We start from the raw sequence: 22,520 nt of genomic DNA, 5'->3' as shown, positions 1-22,520 counted from the left end.
ATAATACTACTACATAGTTTAAATGCTGCTAACACAAAGCTTTTTTTTACTCCACATTTATTTAGTCACTGATTTCAAGCAGATATAAATTTAGGTAAAAAGCTGTTAACAATTGAATAATAAATATATGAAGTAAAAACTGTTAATCCCCCCTTTGCTAACTAGCGTATATCTATCAATGTGAATTCCTGTTTTCCTTTTTTTTTTATGTATTCACAAAAGCTGGGTAAACAAGCAATCTGCCTGTTTATTAAAGATTGAATGTACAGTCAGCTCGCTGGAGAATATATCACATCTTGTAATGCACAAAGCGCAACACCTAACAGCAGTTATTTGTCTTATTGAAGGAAACGCGAGAGCACTGTGTACCTGCCTAACTGCCATACTATCGATTTTCTTGCAAACTTATTTTGATTTTGAATAATATTGCACAGTAAGAAGTTATTAACTGAACTTAAATTAAATTTACTGAATTATACTTATTTGGCATCATAAGAAAAACTGTTTAAAAAACTTGCTTCATTCAGCAAGCCATTTTAACACCATCGGTGTATAGTATGTGATAATTATATCAGTTCCAGCCCTTCGAAAGCATGTTAAACATTCCATAACAGCAGTTATTAAAACGTATGCTCCGGCCTCAGCAGCGTGCCACAGCGATGCATATTCTCCTGACACATGATAAACAGCCAACGGATGTCCTGGATGAATTCTTTTTATATCAGATATGATATCTAAGTAAGGCATGCCCGGTTTCACCATCAATATATCAGCCCCTGAAAAACATTTGAACAAATTTTACATTAATTATAAGACATTCTTTAATTCAACACATGAGCTAGAAGTGGGGAAGATATAAGGTGATTTCAGGACATGCTATAGGTCAGTGGTTTTCAACCTTTTTGGAATTGGACACCCAATAAGGAACACCTGTGCCACAGTTAGGTAGTTTTACATTAATTATATAACCTATAAATATTGCTAAAAAAATATTGGCGAAACCAAATGATATTCAAGTGTAGCGAGTTTAATAAAAGAGGTGAGGGGTTTGATTACATTCATAGCAAAATTTTCACGAAATCAAAAAGTCATGACTACTTCAAGTTGGTCAAGATCAGACTTTTCGAAAACTGGCGGTCAGAACTTCACTATTTTGCATTCGAATTGTTTCTTCAATGGAAAGGGCAGTACTTCGTTAATCGTAGCTCTAGAACCTATCATTGAGTTGGTATACAATTTTGTATACACAATCTCAATATTTAAAAAATTATACCTTCTGCTACATCTCTTTCTGCTGCTCGCAATCCAAGACCTTTAGATCCTGGAGGTAGTTGATAGCATTTTCTGTCACCAAACTTGGGTGCAGACTGTGCTGCATCTCTGAATGGCCCATAAAAACTTGATGCAAATTTGGCACTATAGCTCATAACTGAAGTTCTGGAGTCCAAACCTGAATGTACAATGATATAATTATGTTGATTAGTTTTTTAATATTTACCGTACATAACGGGATAGCACTTCAATAAAAGATAATTTATTTTAAACTTCACAAGAAACCTAGGATGGTTATTCAAGAAAGCTTCAGATGCAGATGATCACCATATACAATACGATTTGCATGTCTAATTAGAGGTGACGTAACTCACGTAACCCTGTTAAGATGGCATAGTCTTATGATAAATCACTTTGGTAATGGTTGGGTACATATGCTTAAGTAGATTGGTGGGTGCTACCAGAACATGGGATCTACTATGTCACTTAAATGCAGCAGTTTTCCTTGTTTCCAGTAAGAGCTTGTTCATTGTTGATATGTAATAGTATATTAGTGACATAAGCTTAGCTGTCGCACCCCAAACACATTTCATTTCAGCCCTTTATCGTAAAAGTTATAACTACCCTAAGCTAGTATTTAGCATGATGTATGTATACCGCTGCATTTAGGCATATGGTGGAAGAACTCACACTATTGTACTACCATTTGGTAAACCATTCAGAAATTATGTAAATCCGAACCAACCTAGCACACTTGATGTTCTAAATCAGGGTACTAAGCAGAGGCTGGCAGAAGTTAACACAAGGGTATGGGGAAACATAAATCCAGCAATATAAACTGAATTACACTAGACAACAACAATTTTTGCTATCAATACAAGAAGGTTATCAGACTCATACCTGACTCTGCCAAAATGTTTTTGATTGCTCCAATGCGACCATCCATCATATCACTTGGTGCAACAATATGAGCTCCTGCTTCAGCATATGATTTGGATATTTCAGCCAATCTCTTTATACTTTCGGTGTTATTGATTGTCCCATCTTCTCTCAATATTCCACAATGTCCATGATCTAAATGAGTTATACAATAATAGAGTAGTAGGCCAAAGCCTGTTTTAGTCATTTCAATGTAGCATTTCAGTATTAGCAGAGAGCATGCATAGGTCGCAAGACACTCAACATAATAAAAGAAACTTGGCCTAGAACTTCCAATACAAAAAACATATTTTTGCATTAGTAAAGGGCATATCTACATAGAGCTTCCTCTGTCGTGCCTTTCATTTCACCACACTTGAACAACACCTGAAGAATCAGACCAACAGTGTTGCAAACCCAAATTACATTGAACATGTACCTGTATAAGCACAGATGCAAACATCTACTGCAATGACAAGATTTGGAAATTCTTTGCGTAACATCTTTATTCCTCTTATGACAGGACCATTTTGATCATCAGCAGCTCCGCCGCGAAAGTCTTTCGTACATTTTGTTGGAACTCCAAAAATCAGGACGGCTAAAATTGATTAGAGCAATATATAATAGTCCCTAACGCCAACAGAACCAGAATGGATAAGATAGGACACGGTTATTTTAATAAGACAAAGTAAGCAAATAATGGTGTATAGTTTAGTGGTCCTCAACCTTTTTTTCACGATCTGTTTTTGTTGCACAAAACTTCTCTGGCCCATTCATTTTTTTTTTCGTGCAAGGGAAGAAATATTAGAAGAACAAAAAATTAGAAACTTTCACTTTAATAGTTAGTATGAGAATTACCACACAGTAGCAAAAATACTCTAGCAATAATGGGAACAAGAATGAGTGGTCCAGATAGAACAGAGCAAGTGTGAGAGGGTAATTTCAAAGTACTATCTGTTCTGTTCGTATATAAGGAACATACTCAACATCATCAATACAGATCGATACACAACATAAACAAGGTGCATATGAACAGTGACACAATTTCACAATTTTTGTATGCAATGTATCTATAAGCCTTCTGCTCAAACAAGGCACTACACAATCATCCCCAAGTGATCTTAAAAGACATTGAAAGGAAGCTAAATATAAACTTCGAAAATTAAAGTTTCAAAAAAGATAGAAGTACTTACATTTAAGAGGTAAACAATTTTCTCCATCAACCAAAGGCTTCAGATATTCACATAACTTTTTAACTCCGTATCTTGCTTGATTTGGCAAAGATTTAATTGGTTCATACGCATTGTCATCAGTATCCGTAATAAAGACAGGAAACATAAGGTTCTCTGTGATTAAAAATACTCTTCCAAAAAATTGAATATACAATTATTTGATAAATAAAACGTGTCATTTCCAATTTTTTATCACAATCATTATTTTAGGTGATAGTGATCCTATTTTATTTATTTGCAGAGTTGAGTAAGTTGGTCGATATGGTTTCGCATATATATGATCTTACTAAAAGTAACATACAATGGTCTCTTATGGACCTGCCACTCTAGATACGGCATAGGAAAGTTGACCACGTCACTGGAGGTGAAGATGAACCCAACAATGGGTTTCGATTATGCCCCTTAGAACTGGGTCTTATAATTATTCTCTATATCTTGGTAACAAATAAGCAATTCATTATAATAAGTATAAGCTGATTTGGACTCCATAATCAGCATAATAGTAGATAAAATAATTGATAAAAAAAAACGAGAAAATTGGTCAGAGACCGAAGACTTATCGATCGAAAGTTAGGGGATCCCCAAAACAGCGCTCTTACTCCATATAACACCTTGTGTCCCATCACTAATTAATTAATAACTCGCTAATTATACGACATAATTCATCCAAAATCGATAGGCTTCTGGTCCGACATATGATGAATGCACATGCAAAAGCTGGAGCAGATTCAATCTTGCTTTCGTGAGATATCGCGTGCATCTAACAGACAGACAGACAAATACCTATCAACATACTTACCAATCAAAATCGATAAGTAATAAATAAAACTGATAATAGAATCGGGAGAGAAAACAAAACGTTAAGGTTTAAAATGTACAGATTTTAGATTGAAAGGTGTTGTTGAAAGTATTATCGTAGTACGTATACACTCACTCAATCAAAGAAATGAAAGAAACCCAATGAAACAAACCTGATGTTATGTTTGTGTTTCCAGACTGCCATGATCTCAATGTAGGGTGATGAATCCCACTATGGAAGCAGTTCTTTGGTGATGGATTGTAACAATTTTCACTATTTGTTGATGCCATACTTATGCTAGCTAGAAATACCAGTGCAATATAAAGTATGAAAAATAACAGAACTTTGTCACATGATTGCAGGCATAGCAAAATTAATAATTCCGGAGTATGATTTTCTACCAGAGCAATGATATTTTAAACCTCTTGCAAAAAATGGGTAGGGCGTATAACACAAAATCCTTTCAGGGGTTATTTTATACTATAAATAAGAAATAATGAATTTCATTCGGGCTATCTTGTGAAATTATAAAAGAAAAGGGGCGCTCCCGGAGTATGCGAACCAAGATGGCGGACATCAGAACGTAACATGGGTAACAGGTTAGGGTTAGGCGATAATTTTTTTCCAATTTTCCTTATTTTAGTCCTATTATCAGTTCGAAGACTAGCCAAGAGCCTCCCGTAGTATTTATAGTTAAAATTATGGCCTAACCCTAACCTAGTACACATATTACATTCCGATGTCCGCCATCTTGGTTCGCATACTTCGGGAGCCCCAGAAAAGGAATATGAAAGAAAGTACTGGAAGATTTTCGGAATCGGCAGTATTATTTAAAGAAATAATAGAATACAATTTACATTTTCCTTTCTCTCTGGAGTTACCTAACATATTCATTTGAAAACGAGCTCCTATTTAAAACTAGTAAATAACTTTTTCTTACGGTATTGACTATCCCTATATCAAGTGGAGATGTACATAGGCGGATTAGACGAACTAGGAACAGTAATTTTCATTTGTGACATTACTGAGATAACTTATTTTTCCATTTCCCAATGTTTTCCTATTTTGTCAATGTTCGAGTACTGGTATTTTAGTAGCGTTAGCATAATGATGAAAATGTCAAAACAAAATTGTAATACAATTATGGGCGCTCCAAAACTATGTGTACCAATATGGAGATAACTAATTTTGTTTGCCTACTTTACATCAAGTTGTGTGAAGACTAAAACAGACAGTCCCCGAACTTGTAATTGAACTAAAATAAGGAAAATCAGAAAAAAATTATGGCCCAACCCAAACCTGGTACACATACTACAGGAGTACCCCACCATGTCCATCTATTCATCTGGAAAGCATTGGAGAAAGCAATAGTCACTTTTTTCAACGAATATGACAAAAATAACTGATTTCAGGCAAAATTTGCTAAAAGTCCTCAAAACAGAATAAATGGAGGCCTAGGAGGAGCTTTACATATTTAAATTGAACTCATTTGTAAAGCATACATTATAGGAATATGCCGACTAGATTGTAACTGTCTATCCAATTTATCATTCAACAAAAATAACAAGTAAAATGACAATTAGTATTTAACAGCATCGCCGTGCTAAAATAACTCAGCCTCTAGCTCATCAAGATAATTTAAAGCTTTTTCTTTTAAATTATTAATTTCTTCGTTATTTTTATCTGAAGGTTTTGAACATTGTTGCTCCTTTTTATTATCAAGTTCATTATTCATTTCATTTAGTTGTTTCACTGCATCATGTGCCTTCCTTAAAGCATTGTCAAGGTGAATAGATTTGTCTTCGTTTTCTTTACCATTAACAAGTTTCGCAGCATTTTTAGTGTTCGTTAAAATTTGATGTGCTTTGCCCAACGTTGTCATTTTACTTTTTACAATTTTAGGTTCTACAAAAATGAATTCTTCCTCTTCAGATGACCGATTACTATCTTCGTCGTTGGATTTTGGTTGATTTTGATTCGATAATGATGGATTTTTATTATCAGTAGTAAAGTCAGACACTTTTTCTATATTCATATGTTCTCTTTCCGCAATATGTTTTCTAATGATCGCCAGATTATCTGCCACATATTTTGCTTCTGGTGCCAATAAATAAACATCATGCATACACTTCTCTGCATCACGAAGTCGTCCTTCTTCCAAAATACAAACACAATAGTTATGTCGAGCTTGAATATTTTTAGGATCAGCTTCAATAATGCGATGAAATGCCTCTGCTGCTGCTTTTGTGTTCTTTTTCTTGTTCAAAAGTGTCTGACCATAAAGTGTTAAGCCTTTGATATGTGTGGGATGATATGTAAGCAATGTTTCAATGTATCTTACACATTCTTCTGTGTCATCTTTTTTTGAAAACATGAAAGCCATATTATATAATGCAGATTTGTCATCGGGATGTATCGTAAGAACTTTTTGCCAAAAATTTGTTGCTGTTTCCTCATCTCCATAATCAAGGTATATTGATCCAAGTAAAGACAACGCAAGGTAATTTTCCGGTTCTATTTCCAGTATTCTTTCAACTCTGATCTTGGCTCTATTGATCAGATCCTTGTTACCGGTTTCCTCAAATATGACAGCAGAATTGTACAATGCTTTTATATGATATGGATTCACTTGAATCGCATATGTGTAATACTCAATTGCACCAGTTATGTTTCCCATTTGAGAATGAATTACCCCCAAATTGAAATACATATCATCTTTATGGTGAGTGTATTTCAAAGCATTTTTATAACAATCCACTGCTTCATTATATCTCTCCATTAACATTAGAATTTCTCCCCTATTGATATATCCATCAGCAAAATCGTTTCGCATTGATAAAGCTTCTTTATATAGGGCGTCAGCCTCTTCCCATCGTGATTTGTTCATTTTTATTAAGTTCCCAAGATGGACAAAAAGTTGCAAATCATCAGGTGCTATTTTTGCTGTTATCATTTTACCAGGAACGTGTTTTGGTAGTTGATCTTTAGCTTTTCTGTAAGCCTTTTCGGCATCTTCATAGAGCCCTAAACGTTTTTTTATTCTTCCTACATTCATGTGTGAACCAATATCATCTGGTTGTATTTTAGCAGCCTCAGTGAAATATAATAAAGCCATCTCTGGCTGCTTTATCTCGATACTATGTCCAACATTGTTCCATATCTTTGCGTTATTCTTAGTAACTTGAAGACCACTTTGGAATAAAGTATAATCTGATTGCCATTGTAAATTACGCAAAATAGTCTTTGTAGCAAAACAGACACAAAGTATAGCAAATGCATAATAAATGAATAATTTGTTTTTGCTGTTATTTTGCAATTTCACGAAACCAACGGCCATGATTAAACAATATCCCATTGAAGGTAAATATAATATTCGCTCGGCTACGACAAAACCAACAGGAAAAAATAAATTTGAAGCTGGTAGAAATGGGAACACTATAAAAGATAAACCCATTAAAATCATCTTTGAATTTGAATCTTTTTTTGAAACCGCAATCCATGAAAGACTCAATAATAACAACCAAAAAATTGCTGTTAAAATATTTCTCACATCAGTCCAGTCATTGACCAAAGGAACTGTACCCATTGACCAGTCACATAGAAGATCACTCGGATTTACCAGTATCCATGCGTTTATAGCTAATAAGTAGTTATAAGTCAGTTGCCGTGTAGGCGTTTCACTTAGAGCAGCTGGATTATCAAACTTGACGAATGAAGGTAGTGAATCTCCCATAATCGAAACTCTCCAATATAAAATTACACAGGCAACGAAGCAGAATATTGCAGATCTCAAGCCTACATAGATTGTACTCGTTTTTCGCAGTGACAAAAATTCTAATGGTGATAACTTATGAGCAACAAAAAAATCATAAACGATGCATATTGCAAGTACAGTGATTCCTTGTTCCTTGCTTGCAATAGCACAAATAAAAAATAACAATGCTAATAAGAAATACAGAGGTTTAAATTTGGCAAAATATAAAAATGTCAACAACATAAATACAGCAGATAAAAGTTCAGCACGACCAACTATACCAGCAGCTGCTTCTGTGTGAACAGGATGCACAGTAAATAACGCAGTTGCAACATATGCCACAGATTGCCATTTTTCACTTTTTTTCGAATTATTTGAATTAAGAATGACATTTGTTTGATTCTTTTCCAATTTGGTCCTTTGCTCAAACTTTATTGCAAAGTCATGTTTTGAGCATTTCTCACATGTGACATAGCACATCCAGTAGTAAAGAACGCAGACAGAAATATGAAGAACAATGTTGACTACATGAAATGATGAGGCTTCAAGACCAAACATCAAATTGTTCAGCTTGAATGTTAAAACTGTCAACGGTCGGTATGATTTATGACTTCGCTCCTGTCAAATACAAAATGAATATATTCAAATCAATTGTATAGAAACATAGCTTTTCTTTTCAAATTCTTCAATACAATTTGAACATATTTCGAACAGTCGAGAAGCAAAATTCCAGAATTAGGATTTTAATCATATTTATCCAGATAGTGAAAAAGCTCATATACACTGAAGTTTTGTTATTAAAATTTGTTTCTCAAAGCTCGAAGTTGGTGTTTTCTTTCGGTGTGAAGTCAGGAACTGGGATCAACATTTTTGTCCACTTGAGAGTTGTGGCCAAATTGGCTAAGCACTTGGAATTGAGTGCAAATCTCACTCGTCTACATAGGCCTAATTCCGAATACTCCACTAGACCTATAAGACTATTGGGAATCATTGAGGCAAGACCGATCAGAATTATCCTATTTCAATGTAAAATGATGGTGCTGATTCCCTTCACTTTATTGTCTTTTCAGTAAAGTTAAAGGCTGAGGTCAAATTGTACTATACTGCTATAGAATATATTTACATTTTTGTCGTGGGAGAGGGAGAATTAGGATACTGATGTACTGTGATAAGATGGCTTAATCATATGGGGAACTATGGTCTCTCGTCCGTTACCAGTCTATGTCAAGGATGGGTATAAAAGTTGACAATTATGGATACAGCTGCAGCTGAGTAGATCATTTTGGTTTTTCCGACAATAGCACAAGAGAGAAAATTATAATAAATTACTATACATAAATAGTCTTATTTATAATAGTTTATAATATAATAGTATTTAATTTTTATAAAAGTCTTATAAATAGTCTTTATTATTACGATGACTGTTATTTTTGGTTGACGAAAAAATAAATCTCTCTCTCTCTTACCAGGTGCATGGGCGTCCCCCAATAATCATTCCATAGCAAATTTGACCATGTTGCGTTTACGTCCAGATCCTTATTATTCAAAACTGCAGAGAAGTCATCAAACACAAATCCACAAAAAGTTGTGTTGAAGTATAAGATCACTGATGTAAAAATTATTCCAAGTTCAACAGAAAGTGCCCTAATAGTTGACATTTCCACAAACTTCAGAACTTGAAAAATAAAATGAGAATCAGATGATGACTGAAATATGTAATGACTCTGGGAATTCTACCATTTACAGAATTAATGAACAACTGAACAATGCTGAATAGAAACACATAAACAGCTAAACAGGCATTCAAGGAGTGTATTACAATGCCAAGTGCAGTTTAAAGCAGTGGTTCTCAAACTTTTTTAGTCCCAGAGCCGCATTTCAAAGCTCAAAGTTATGAAGAGCCGCACACAAACAACGCAAGGTAAAATAGCAACAAACCTCAAGTGCGTATTTAAAATACCAAGACATCGTAACAACAGCACACGTAACAACTAGGGCTGGGCAAAATATTCAATAATAAAATATTCGAATGGCATTTTACTATTCGAATATCCGGTACCACATGACCTGCGCCTTTCTGCTTGGACATCGAACTCACGCGTCTCCAACTCAATTGTTAATTGTGCGAGATTCCCCAATGGCGGTCGCTATCGGGAAAAAAACGACAAATTTGAAAAGTCGTTGTCTCTGGGTTATGGTGTTATATGCTAACTTTGCACTTAACGTGTCGTTTCAATTCCATATTTTGCAAAAAAAATACTTACCGTCCGTTCCGTAAATTTAGAAACGTCAAACCAGATTAGGTATTTAAAATAAACTTCCCAGATTTTAAACTCCGCATGCTTGGTGACATGTCATTAGCCATTTCTTACATTACCGAACATAAAGTTGATTAAGATTAAATGTTAAAATGACTTTTCGGCGTTTCATTGTGAAAAAGGCGATTTTAGGACGTTAAAAAACTCTAGTTATTTAAATAGCATGGATTTAAAAATGACCAAAAGTTTTTCCAGAAGCTGGTATGAGTTACTTGTATGAAAAACACTCATTAAGTTGTGACCATTTAAGAAATGTCATGCCCTCCTCCCTTCCAGTCACTTTGTTGAGCTCTTTAGTGATCCCTCCATCCTTGGTCAAGTAAGGTTTCGAATATGTAAACATTTCACTCGACCATGCATGGCCGTTGAGCCAAGAGTAGAACGTAAAATCAATTGTGAATTTCGTTGTAACAATGCACACTGACTCGTTCACAGAATTGTTGCGTCTATTATCATCGAAAATGATTACAATTGTTAAATTTTGAAGTATTTGGGCAGTAATAATTAAGCCTTAAGGCATGACATAATCAAAATCATTAAGTGTAGTGCTAAATTTGCAAATTACGTAAAGAAAATTGAGCATTACTCAGGTATTTTAGCTATAATAACCATCGGGGCGTTGTTTTGTTGAAACAAAAACGTTAAAACTTGAAGAAATTAGTTATAATTAGCGTCTGACCTTCTATTAGGCACAAAGCCCCAGAAATGCCTTTATTGCCAAATTATTTAATCTCTATTTTAAATCAACATTCAGGATTCACGCAATCGTAAATTTGCTAGGTTTATCTATCCAATACTAAAATAACACGAACACCATAGAAAAGCACGAGAAACCTAATTATCATTTTAATAAATATCTGCATCTCGGTTACCGTTCACTTTAAACAATTACGGTTAATTTACAAGCGGTGATAAGGAAGATCAAATCGAAGGCAGAGGATAAAACTCAAAATAAAATTAATTTGGTTTTGGAGCCCTTAATGTATTCAACAGCTGTCGCTGATGTGAACGCAAGGGTAAACTAAATACTAAAACAATCATTGAGTTATTTGATTTATACATAATATTCGGGAATGCGACAAAAACTGAAAATCCACAAAAGCAAGCCAATGATTACAACCATGTCTAAAATCTTTCCAAGTGAAAAGTGTCCGAGTAGCCGCGAAAACGCTTACTGTTGCATCTTGTAGTTTAGTCAACGCTACGCGTATAAACACGGGGAATCCATTCGACTGACTAATAGACTTCCGCATTTTAATTTCAAGTCAATGATTAGTTTTCAATGAAAAATTTTCTTTGAAAGTAATTAATTTTTAAAACATTAACAAGAGCAGCAGCAAAGGTTGGTGAGAGCCGCATGCGGCTCTCAAACCCTAGTTTGAGAATCACTGGTTTAAAGTATTCTGTGGCGTCTGCAGCTGCCGCAAACCCATGGCCGTACGGCCAACCTCAATGGGCCAAACCGATTGAGGTGTATATAAGGTTATATACACCTCAATGGCCAAACCTATGGCGACTGACTTCTTAGCTGCCACTAACCAATGACGAGCTGCCCTTACCGCGGCAGCAAATTGAAAACCAATGGCAGGTAAAATTTTGCTGCCGTAACCGCGGCAGGTGGGCCGTAAAGACAGGGATGTCCCTTGTGGTGACAAATATTGGGTAAGTTGGAACGTTTACTTATGGTTACAGTTTTGATAGATTTGGGGTTAGGGTTTAAGTAGATATAATTCCGCATGATCAATTATAACCTGGTACATTCATTTGCGAATATACCTTTAATACAGAATACTGAAGAGCGCTATAAAACCATGGCAAGAGCTGCCATAAAGTGGTAAGAACTGCGCCTCCAAATTTTCGTAGACGAATTTTCGAGATTGCCCCAGTATTTAATGAAATAATTCGGAGTTAGTCAAACGACTCATACTTCAACATTAGGCCGGTAGAAATGAATTTTCATTTTGATAGATAACATATTGTGTGGTTAAATGTGTTTATATTTTAAATGACACTCATGGGGCACCAAAGTCTTTAGTGCTTCCGGCCCTGACGATGATGTGTAGTGGCTGGGAGTATGTTTTTTAAACCTCAATGGTATACACAGAGTCAGTCGAGTTTGCACAGAAGCGGACTCAACGCATAGGAAATCTCATGACTGCATATTAATTATCGGAAACTTGTGAACCAATTTCGACTTGTGTTAACGACTAACGTATTTCCGTTCGTAGCTTTAAAAACGACACTGTCCGCGTTCGCAAGGCTAAATTTACTCAAATTTTTGTTTTAAAGTTAAATAGTAACGTAGTTCTCTGAAGCTAACTTTAAATATATATTCAATCAAGTAATTTCAATTTGCTACACATGTGGGCTATTTGAGAAAGCTACATACAAAGTGACCCAAGGGCATTGCAAGGAAAAGATTCATTTCTAACAAGAGGGGATATATAAAAAAACATATTTTTTGTCTAAAAATTGTCTTACGTCCAATTTAAAATAGTTCAGAATCGATAACATACGATTAAATTACTTTTTTAAGAAATTCAGATTCGAGAATATGTCAGAACATCGTCTTCAATTAAACATTCGTGGTAGTGTAAAACGTTTGAGTGGAGTAACTTTTATTAATTAGGCAGATGGTATAGTTGTGTTGCCAATACGAAATTTGAAATTATGTATGGGAATGAGGTTTTTGAGTTCTTACATATTTCAACAGCGTCAGATTGAACTCATAGAATGAACACACAAAAATGATATAAAACTGACGCCTCTAATAAATTATATTGAACTGTTAGTTATATATATATATTGCCACACGACATTTTTTAAATGCAAAAATAAGTGGACTAGTTTAGTAGATAGAACATAATGTGCATAAATAAAACATATGTACAGATAGTCGGATGACAGGAGTACAAATGCTGAGTGGATTTGTATTTGCAACACACCAAAAACGTGAGCCACATGCCGATGCAGTTCTGATAATATCACAGAAGGAAATGGCTAACATCGCCGTTCAACTATATAGACTAAAATTACTTAGTTAGTATTGTGTAAAAAAATCTATTGAAATATTTTATTAGTATATATATCATTAAACCATTATCGCAATATGGACGTCACCGAAGCGTGGAGCACGGTTAACATGGCTATGTACGCCAATACGCCAGAAGAAGCAAATGAGGTAGTGCATTCGGGAAAACACCCCTGCCACGTTTTAAAATAACGAATTAGTAATTATCCAGTTAGAGTTGGGAATGGTTTGAATTGCCAGCGTAGGGAGTGTTTTTAGCGGGGGTTTTGTACAAAACATGCATTGTTTATACTGTTTACTTGATATATACTATTATAACAAACTCTGTTCTTTCGGACTTTCATATCTTCTCTCAACAAAAAAGGCTTTCAACGTCAAAATCAGTTCTCTGATACTTCTTCTCTGTTATCTATCAGTGTACTCATGTGTCAGACATAGAAATTATTATGACAAAACATTTCTCTCCTCTACATCTATGTAAATCCCACAACATTTAGATATCTTCCCGATTATATTTCCTTGAACTGTTTCGTGTTTCGGGTCAGCTGATATTTGAACGGTGCTTACTGTACCAACATAAATCTTACAATTTACGTAGTCGATCGTAGCAACGCAACTTATTTCTTAGTTCTTTCAAGCGTTTTCAAAGGTTTGTAGGAATTTGCTAAGTGGAAATAAATAGATTATTGTAACTTTCAATAATCGATGCATTTGGCATTTCTTTTTAGGCTTACTCAAAATGGGCAGATAAATACGACGAAGATCTTACTTGGGTACTAGGATCTGTGGCTGGAGATGAAGTTGCTGAAAACTCGATAAAGTATTTAAAAAATACCGAAACAGCTCTCTTGCTGGATTAAGCGGCGGGTTAGTGGCTTGTTACTATTTCTGTTGAATTTGAAATAAAAGGGATGTATTTTTGTACATGGACTACTTCAATTGCCTTTTTTGGACACAAAGAATGGATCGTTTTGGTATTATGTTGTTGCTGTTAGAACTACTGTTCCTATTGCTATAAAAAAAAAATCGCTATTCCTTTCAATTACTGTACAATTGCTTCGAATTTTTCAGTTCAATTTTTCGTTGTCGATGTTAGGCTACTTATGTTTATTTCAAAACATTTTGTGGGCTCCATGGAAAATTCGTTTTTTTTTGCGTGTGATGACGTCACCACACCTAAAAATTGATTATGCCTAAGTATGTGTTGGCACCGCCGCGAGATGTCAAGTTATGTCATCCTATAGTTCAGTCCAAGAAACCTTTCAAACACCAATAATTATTCGATTCGAGCATACTCAATAACGGGTGTCTCCAAAATGTCGTGTCCCACTTGTACCACGTGTCCCGGAGGATTGGGAGACGAGACACGTGGTACAAGTGAGACAAATGGAACACGTGCGACAAGTGGGACAAGTGGAACACGTGGGACAAGTGGAACACGTGGGACAAGTGGAACACGTGGGGCCCGACATTTTGGAGACACCGCTCAATAACTGCTGTATTATGGGAATTTTATGCAAACCGTAAACATCAAATAATCGTTTTTAGGCACTGGCTTGGTTGCTGAGGCATTGTTATCCCGTGGATACAAAGGTGTTATGGACGCAATTGAATTAAATGAAGACATGTTGAAAAAAGCCGAGCTAAAAGGAATATACAGGTACTATTTTTTTGTGTCGATTTCTATTTATGGACTTTTTTGTAGGGTAGAGTTAGATAATATGATCATTACTGCATGTCACATCTGGAGTTGTATTAGTGTCAATTATCGTGGATATATAAAAACATGATATTATGGCTAAAATGAGTCTTTTATTTATTTTCCTATTAACATAACTTTTAATTCTTCTTTGTAGTAAAACGACGAAATTTAACTGCATATTCGTGGGACATTCTCGGGAATCTTATTGTTAAACTAAACTCGTATGCAGCATTTCAAATTCACTTATTGAATCAGATCAGCTACATATTAGTAGCCCACAACTGACTTAATATCGACATAAATTGTTTTGATTACAAATTATCTTGATACAGTGGTTCTCAACTATGTATACGTACCACTTCTGTGTTTTTTACTCAGGTCGCGTACCGCCGAACGATGCCACATCGAAAGCGCTTCGGGAGTATCTTATAATGTGGCGGTACATCCATTATTATCATACCCAAAGTTTCAACATGTTAATTATATAAAGCAGCGTTTCCCAAACTTTTTCGGCCACTGAACACTTACACTTTTTATCTCGACTCGCGGAACACCAAAAAATGAAAGGGTAAAATTGATAAAGAAAACGGTGTAATTTAGCGGTTTCCAATGGGTTCTCGTGGCGAGTTGCCAAATGCGCCTCGAAAACTAACAGAATGCTGTTTATATGAATCAATTCCTTCAGTTTACCATTCTCTGTCGTTTACTTCCCATTACGTAGTGTTTGCCTCTAATGTTACGTCTAATAGAGATAGAAGTACTTGCCGCAATTTCGCGAGCTGCAGATATGCAGCTCATTTATTTACTAAATAGAGTATAGCAAAAATGAGGAATTTTTTCAACATTTTAAAGTAAAACCATGCATAGATGGCGAAAGAAGTGTTGACTTTTATCCTTCATTCTTCAGCCTTACTTGTTTGCCTTAGCAAAACCAAAAGGATTGCTGGAAATGCTTGATCATGAACTTAACAGCCAAAACAAAAATCTAGGTCGGCGGCTAACGAAAATGCCACTTTTGAAATGTAAAGAAAATGAAAAAATAAAAATCTAATAAAAACACGCGTATTCCAGCGTTCGATGGGACCCGCTAGCTGTCCGATCTAATTTGGCAAATAAAAATTTCAGAACCCCCCCCCCCCCTTTCAAAATTTTTGGCTACGCTCCTGTTCAAAGTGTTCCTATGGAACGCAAAGTTGTCGCCCAACTGGCCGTTCGATACCGTCGGTCTAAAGCGGACTAACTGGGGTTCGACCCGCAAAACCACCCCCTGGCTACGCTACTGACTTCGAAGATGCTCGCGGAACACAGTTTGGGAAACGCTGATATAAAGTAACAACGTGTTAATTGCGTGCGAGAGAATGGGCGTGGTCTACCGTCTGAGTTGAAAAACTCCAATTATCGCCACCAGTAAATTCGTCAAACTCATCCGCTTTGATCGGGGCTAGCTGCTAGCACGAACTGCCTACTTAGTCTCGAAATTAATTAGCATTAAAGTTTAAGATTATGCCCATCGGCCAACACATACATCAGGTAGCAATAGTAACATCTGTATGATGTATCAAGACGCTATCAGGTTATCTCACCACGAGTCGAACGCTCCGGCCCCTTCGTTGCCGATTTCTCAAGACATATGCATTGTGGTTCCATTACATTTGAACCCACGTACATTTGAACCCATGGCAATTGCACCTGCATGTTATTGCACCTATGGATTTTTTTTTGTTATACGAATATTTGAACCCATACCAAACCTAACCCATGGGTTTTAGCACCCGCATATAGATTGAACCCGCGGATATACACATGGGTTCAAATGTACGTTGGTTCAAATGTACGGTCACCATGCATTGTACGTATCTTAACACACAAATCCAGCGAAAACCTGCAGGCCTCGTTTCGTTTTAGGTGGGCAGTAGCGGGCGAGGGCGATCCGCAAAGACAAGGACTGGTAGTGCTATAAACCCGTTCACAGCAATTCCATAAATTAGTTGAAAATTTGGTAAAAATTATATCTTGCCTAATTGAAATATTAAACTGCAGGAAGTGTAGGACATATCTTGAAGTTTTCAAAATCGCACGAGAAGGTACATTTACGGCTCAAAATAATTGTTTTTTCTTCAGTGGAATAATTGATGATTTTCTGCCTAATTTTCTTCAGTTTTGTAACATAAACTCTCATGCTATTTATGTTACCTTAAAATGTATTTGTTCAACCAAAGTATGTGTTAGGTTTTACCTCTGATATCTGTGCTTAATATAAATATTGCGGTTCCATTACATTTGAACCCACGTACATTTGAACCCATGACAATTGCACCTGTATGCTATTGCACCTATGGATTTTTTTTGTTTCACGGATAGTTAAACCCATACTAACCCTAACCCATGGGTTTTAGCACCCGCATATGGATTGAACCCGTGGATATACGCATGGGTTCAAATGTACATGGGTTCAAATGTACGGTCACCAAATATTGCACTGTGCACTATTGGCAACACTGGCTAAACAGAGCTTATGAGAATTTGCCTTGTGTTGTCACTCCGTGACGCGTCACTACGTGACAATTTTTCAACTTCATTTTAATTATCTGATATATTTCAATAACTATTTGCCTCAAAAACTGAGACGTCACTTTGGGGGTAGGGCCCAATAATTTACCAATTTGGCAGTTGATAGTTGCTTGTTGTTCTTTCGCAGCACTTCAAGAGATCTCGTCACTCCGTGACGTCATGGAGTGACATAAGTATGCCATTTTTTGAAAATAATATTTTTCTGTACGCGAATATTGGGTTTGAACTGCAAATTCTTTCGTTTTGCCCTCTACTTACTTTGGATCTTACCCACAATGAAACTTGAATGATCTGATTGAATGGCAATGGCAACTTTTTTAAAACTATCGATGACCAAAATATTTGACCTAAAATGTGCCGGTTTTGAACAATATAAACGAACTTATTGTAGACTGCAATTGAAAAAATATGTAATCTGTTGGAATGGCAGAATAAATATGGCAAAATGCATTGTTTTGCAATATAATTCGACATTTTTGTAAAAGACGTATGTGAATTCAAATAATTCACAAACAATATTAAATCTCAAGTTTTAACATCGACATCTGGATTTTGGTTTATATCCATTTATCGGGTTAACTCATAGGATGCTAAAAATATCGTGAAATGTAAAAAAAATATGATATGTTTGTCAAAAATTGAAGATACTTCCAATTAGAAAACGCCAGTGCATCATTCATTGTCAACAATAATTATTTTTACGTGCCAGCTATATCATAAAGCTGGAAAAAGCAAAAATGATGCAATAACGAGTTTTCGCAGGGACATATTTATGATTTATCACTGTCTTCTTGTTCTGAATATGCAGACTAAGAATACTGTGTTTGGGGCCTACTGCTTCTATGTGTGCTTTGCAAGCAGATGCAAGTACCTAACAAGAGAGACTTCAACGCAAAAGAAAATGCTTTTCTTAAATTAATAATAATAAATTAGATATCCAAATAACAAAAATCGTCGCATGGTGCAAAGATTCTTAAACTGAATTGCATTAACAGATCCTCCAGATTCTGTATTTTGAATTGCCCATTCTTTTTCAAGTCACTGCAATAAGATTCCAGATATATAGGAGTGGAATAGTCATGTTTGTTTCATGTTGTCTGTGCAACATAGCTTTTCACTTAACTATATAGATTATTAAAGTTAGTGCACTCGTTTAGCATATTAATAATATGAGGGAGACACAAGCAGAACGACAAAAATATATCATGTTTTCCCAATTTCTTGCTTAAATGTTTTGTAATTTCAAACAAATAACCAATTTTGACCTAATACAACTAATTGTTCAACATTCTTAATACCATTTTAATGATAAGGAATTTTTGTCACTCCGTGACGTCACGGAATGACATGCGACTAGTTGGGCCGTATAATTGGGCTGCTTCCTGAAAAATGTTTGTTGTACAATAAATTTTGCATAAATGTAGAGATTAATATCTCTAGAATACAGAGACAAATTATTAAAATTGATATGTCATGAAGCTTTTGACGAAATTTGGTTGATTCAACTTTTTGTCACTCCGTGACATCACTTGTTTGGTCTCGTCGTTTGAAAAATATTTGGTTGAAAGTGAAAAGTGAATTATGGTAAATACATCAGTGTTACTGCTACCAATTGGCATTCTAAAAATAGCAAACCACCAAGACCTTGATATAGTAGAATTGGTTAAATGTGTGAAATGTCACTCCGTGACATTTATGGAATTGCTGTTCAGCGAATATACACAGAAGAGAACAAGTCGGCGTCATATTTTAGCCAACTCAAAATTGTTGTAATAATTCAAAGCTGGTACTACTAGTGGTTCGCGTACCACAGTCCGAGAACCACTGAGTTAATATAAATGAAAGTAAAGCCATTGTAAGTTATAACAGATGTGAACATATGCCGTTTTTTGGACACGGAGTGGACATATGGATCATCATTTTGTATTTATGGTCTTGTTAAAATTCTACTTTCTGTCATTTTTTGAAAGTCGCTTTTCTCTGTAATTACTGGAACCCCATTGCTTTGAAGTTTTCAGTGCTTAGAAGATTGATTTTTCGCCAGAAAACTAATACTTTTTATTATTTCAAAAAAATTCTGAGGGCGCTAACAGATTCGTTTTTGTGGCGATGGCGTCATCACAATACAACATATCGCTGTTATTGGCGATTTCGATGCCCTGGTCGAGCGAAGCCGTGAACACTGCGGATACCGGTAGGATATTGTGAAAGACTGTATGCGCGTACTACTCTGTGTCCATATATTTGAGCATCGCTCTCTTGTTGTATAAGCGACGGTAATTTGCGCCTTCCGCCCCAAACAGGATACTTTGCCAAAAGCTAATATTTTTGGGGAGGTGTGATTTATTTCCTGTTTAGCTTTGCCAACCCAATACATTTCTCTTCTTGTGAGGTGGTGGACACTGGATTGGAACCCAAATATGTACAATCTGTGATGTCAACACACACAGCTAAGTGTATCAATTTAACTGCGAAGTCACCGTGTCCATCACCCTCATATCGAATCAATCGTGTTCAATCAATTTTATTTAGTTAATTTGTCACAAATTTAATACAGAAAACATATTTGCTTCAAAATATCACCGGACACTTTGATTTCAGTTGAACAAGGGGCATATGATACTGTTACTTGCGGTGGGGCCTTTGGGGCAAATCACTTGGAGGAAGGATGTATTCCAGTAAAGTATTAATTGTATTAAAATAATGTCACAAATTCTTGTCGCTAGGGAGATTGCCCATCACGAAGCGCACATATTCTACCTAAACTACACTTTTTATTGATATTTATCTGATATATTTAATATTTAAAATTCTACTGTCGATATATTTCAAATCCTTACATTTAAATATGACTGATTTTTCTGTGCAAATCAGAGTTTCATATAGCAATATCGAAAACTGTTTTTTTGTTGTTTTGAGTTTGATGTAGATAAGTTGTATATCGTCACGCTAATAACCGAATTGCGTAGGTCATTTTTGGCGATTTTGATTTTTTTTTATATAAAATAGGTATTTATGTAATGCCGTCATAATGAATTATCATTGTTACCGCATGACTATTGTGACGTCACAAAGGCAAAATAACCTCGGCGAAGTATTTTCGAGTTTTTGCATCTCGGATTCTAGCTAGCGCGTATTAATTTGAATTTATACTACAGTATAGGAAGGCGTGCACTTGTGATATTCACTGCCAGAGTCCAATTCACCTTGGTTGGCTTTTATATTGGGTGCAATGCTGTTTTATTCTTCATATTTAATCTTAGTCCTATTTCGGTGGGTGTGCAGAACGTGATATTGATAAAATATAAATTTTTGAACATAAAAAATAATGTAATTGAAACTGATTAGCTATTTTGGAGATTAGACATTGTAGATCCTGAGAATTACATTCGTTTTTAGAATGTTTAGTTTTCAGGACTGGTGCATATAGTAAAGTTGCAAAATTGCGTATGTCCCTAAGTCATAGACACATTTTTGCTTAAGTCACAGTGCGCTATTATTACGTCACTTAACTACGTCATACAAATTAACTTAAATCCGGCTACGATCAAAAAACTGAACCATGGCAAATTATTGACTTTCAATGGCATAACAATATCATTAGGAAGTTTTTTACGTTTTTCTCAAAACTTCTAAAAATGACTTACGCAATTCGGTTATTAGCGTGACGATCCATATGCATGCTTGAAAAAATATCGAATATTTAAGATTTTATTTGTAGTAATTTATTGGTGAGGGCAACTCCAATCCTAGCTAACATAAACTTGCATTTGAAATAAACACAGTTGTTCACTCATTTTAGAATATTACCCGTTGCTTGAAACATGGAGGTATTTTGATTTTCAACACCCGAAAAACAGACGCAAACAAAGAATTCATTATTAAATTGAATAATGTTGTGGAGAAGCTCGTACGATCCGGGCAGTTGGTTGAGATTGAAGTTAAAGATATGGTGTTTTACCGAGCTAAGAGCAAAGAAACCGGCGATGTCATGAAGGCGGTGTTGTATATTTACAAAAAAATATAATTTCCAAATTGTTAATTCAAGTGTTGGCTTAGCTTAAATCATCGAATTTGGGGATTTTGTGCAAAATTTATTTCTCAATAAATGTGGATAAAGCCAAGGTTGTCTGAAACACAGTTATTCGCGAGCGAGCATGACTGTAGGTGCTAATGTATGCAGGTGCAAATATTCACGGGTGAAGATGGGATCTTTTGTTCAAAGCCCCCGACGCTAATGCGAAAATATACCTCAGCCACGTTTTCACATAACAAGTATGTGATTATTCAGCGCAATCTGCAGTTCTCAGACTCACAATATGAGCGAAACATAGATTCCGAGTATGGAAAAAGAGTATTTGCTGATGGCTCGATAGTTTGAAATGGAAAATTTACCTAATACCGTTCAGTTGCATTTGCTCCATGATTGCATAATGATGTTTGTGTACTTGAACCACAAAATTTTGGAAATTAATGTTGTTTCAAATCAAATGTGAAATTTTCAATATACTATCGGTGTATTTGCTAGCAAGGTTCCCTCTAAGTTGCGCAACTTCGCTATTGCGCAGTGACAGCAGACCACTTGCGCAGTTGAAATTTCATTATCGCGCACTTGCAACATGCTTCCAAATCGTGGCTTCGACTTATATTTCCTAACGCCTAGCTACAATGCCCGTCCACGTTTCATATGTAGTTTGCTTGCCACTGCGCATTGTGATGTCACATACGTGTCTGTTACGTCAAAGTACCTTGATTTGTCTGAATTGTCTGTCTGAAATCTTCTGGAGCGGGCTATTTTAAGCCTACAATGTCAGTGCATTCTGATTATATTATTGCAATATTTCACATAATTTGTAAATCATTTAAGACTCTGCTCAGCCTTAAAATATTCATGCACGGTAGAACAAACATTTGTTCAGTGTA

General features: G+C 35.6%; 3 protein-coding genes across 7 annotated transcripts; 1 reads left to right on the top strand and 2 right to left on the bottom strand.

Annotated features, from left to right (window-relative positions):
- Positions 1-390: 390 nt before the first annotated feature.
- On the bottom strand, positions 391-4,528 carry LOC120337893 (delta-aminolevulinic acid dehydratase-like). The gene is made up of 6 exons (XM_039405799.2): positions 4,394-4,528; positions 3,384-3,536; positions 2,630-2,788; positions 2,173-2,346; positions 1,274-1,450; positions 391-776 (listed from the first exon to the last, which is right to left on the bottom strand). Exons 1-6 carry the CDS (start codon positions 4,509-4,511, stop codon positions 520-522), a joined length of 1,038 nt encoding a protein of 345 aa, XP_039261733.2. The 5' UTR covers positions 4,512-4,528; the 3' UTR covers positions 391-519.
- On the bottom strand, positions 4,523-10,827 carry LOC120337868 (protein O-mannosyl-transferase TMTC3-like). Of its 3 annotated transcripts, none has more exons than XM_039405771.2 (3): positions 10,506-10,827; positions 9,442-9,650; positions 4,523-8,593 (listed from the first exon to the last, which is right to left on the bottom strand). In XM_039405771.2, the coding sequence occupies exons 1-3, from the start codon at positions 10,522-10,524 to the stop codon at positions 5,825-5,827; spliced, it is 2,997 nt and encodes a 998-aa protein (XP_039261705.2). In that variant the 5' UTR covers positions 10,525-10,827; the 3' UTR covers positions 4,523-5,824. The 3 variants fall into 3 exon arrangements, with proteins under 3 accessions (XP_039261705.2, XP_077976091.1, XP_039261713.2); XM_078119965.1 differs by lacking the exon at positions 10,506-10,827 and adding an exon at positions 10,240-10,445; XM_039405779.2 differs by lacking the exon at positions 10,506-10,827 and adding an exon at positions 9,914-10,072.
- Positions 10,828-12,798: 1,971 nt separating this feature from the next.
- LOC120345607 (uncharacterized) lies at positions 12,799-22,007 on the top strand. Of its 3 annotated transcripts, none has more exons than XM_039415139.2 (5): positions 12,799-13,474; positions 14,053-14,191; positions 14,873-14,984; positions 20,155-20,275; positions 21,400-22,007. In XM_039415139.2, exons 3-5 carry the CDS (start codon positions 14,923-14,925, stop codon positions 21,622-21,624), a joined length of 408 nt encoding a protein of 135 aa, XP_039271073.2. In that variant the 5' UTR covers positions 12,799-13,474; positions 14,053-14,191; positions 14,873-14,922; the 3' UTR covers positions 21,625-22,007. The 3 variants fall into 3 exon arrangements, 2 of the variants coding, with proteins under 2 accessions (XP_039271073.2, XP_077970345.1); XM_078114219.1 differs by lacking the exon at positions 12,799-13,474 and adding an exon at positions 13,657-13,973; XR_013477226.1 differs by lacking the exon at positions 20,155-20,275 and having other exon boundaries at positions 12,801-13,474.
- The last annotated feature ends 513 nt before the right edge of the window (positions 22,008-22,520 follow it).

This window comes from Styela clava, chromosome 1 (assembly GCF_964204865.1).
Source record: "Styela clava chromosome 1, kaStyClav1.hap1.2, whole genome shotgun sequence".
In the NCBI taxonomy this organism is placed as follows: Eukaryota; Metazoa; Chordata; class Ascidiacea; order Stolidobranchia; family Styelidae; genus Styela; species Styela clava.
This window is presented reverse-complemented; position numbering and strand designations above follow the sequence as displayed.

What these genes read in the sequence shown, in the direction of transcription:
- LOC120337893 (XM_039405799.2), bottom strand. Translation starts at nt 4,511, where the DNA reads ATGGCATCAACAAATAGTGAAAATTGTTACAATCCATCACCAAAGAAC. An exon ending in AAACATTTTGGCAGAGTCAG is followed by an intron (nt 1,451 to 2,172) that starts GTATGAGTCTGA and finishes TTGTACATTCAG; the next exon opens with GTTTGGACTCCAGAACTTCA. An exon ending in AGAAAGAGATGTAGCAGAAG is followed by an intron (nt 777 to 1,273) that starts GTATAATTTTTT and finishes AATGTTTTTCAG; the next exon opens with GGGCTGATATATTGATGGTG.
- LOC120345607 (XM_039415139.2), top strand. Translation starts at nt 14,923, where the DNA reads ATGGACGCAATTGAATTAAATGAAGACATGTTGAAAAAAGCCGAGCTA. An exon ending in GAGCTAAAAGGAATATACAG is followed by an intron (nt 14,985 to 20,154) that starts GTACTATTTTTT and finishes AATTTAATACAG; the next exon opens with AAAACATATTTGCTTCAAAA. An exon ending in TGGAGGAAGGATGTATTCCA is followed by an intron (nt 20,276 to 21,399) that starts GTAAAGTATTAA and finishes CACTCATTTTAG; the next exon opens with AATATTACCCGTTGCTTGAA.
- LOC120337868 (XM_039405771.2), bottom strand. An exon ending in GGGGGACGCCCATGCACCTG is followed by an intron (nt 8,594 to 9,441) that starts GTAAGAGAGAGA and finishes TGTATTTGACAG; the next exon opens with GAGCGAAGTCATAAATCATA.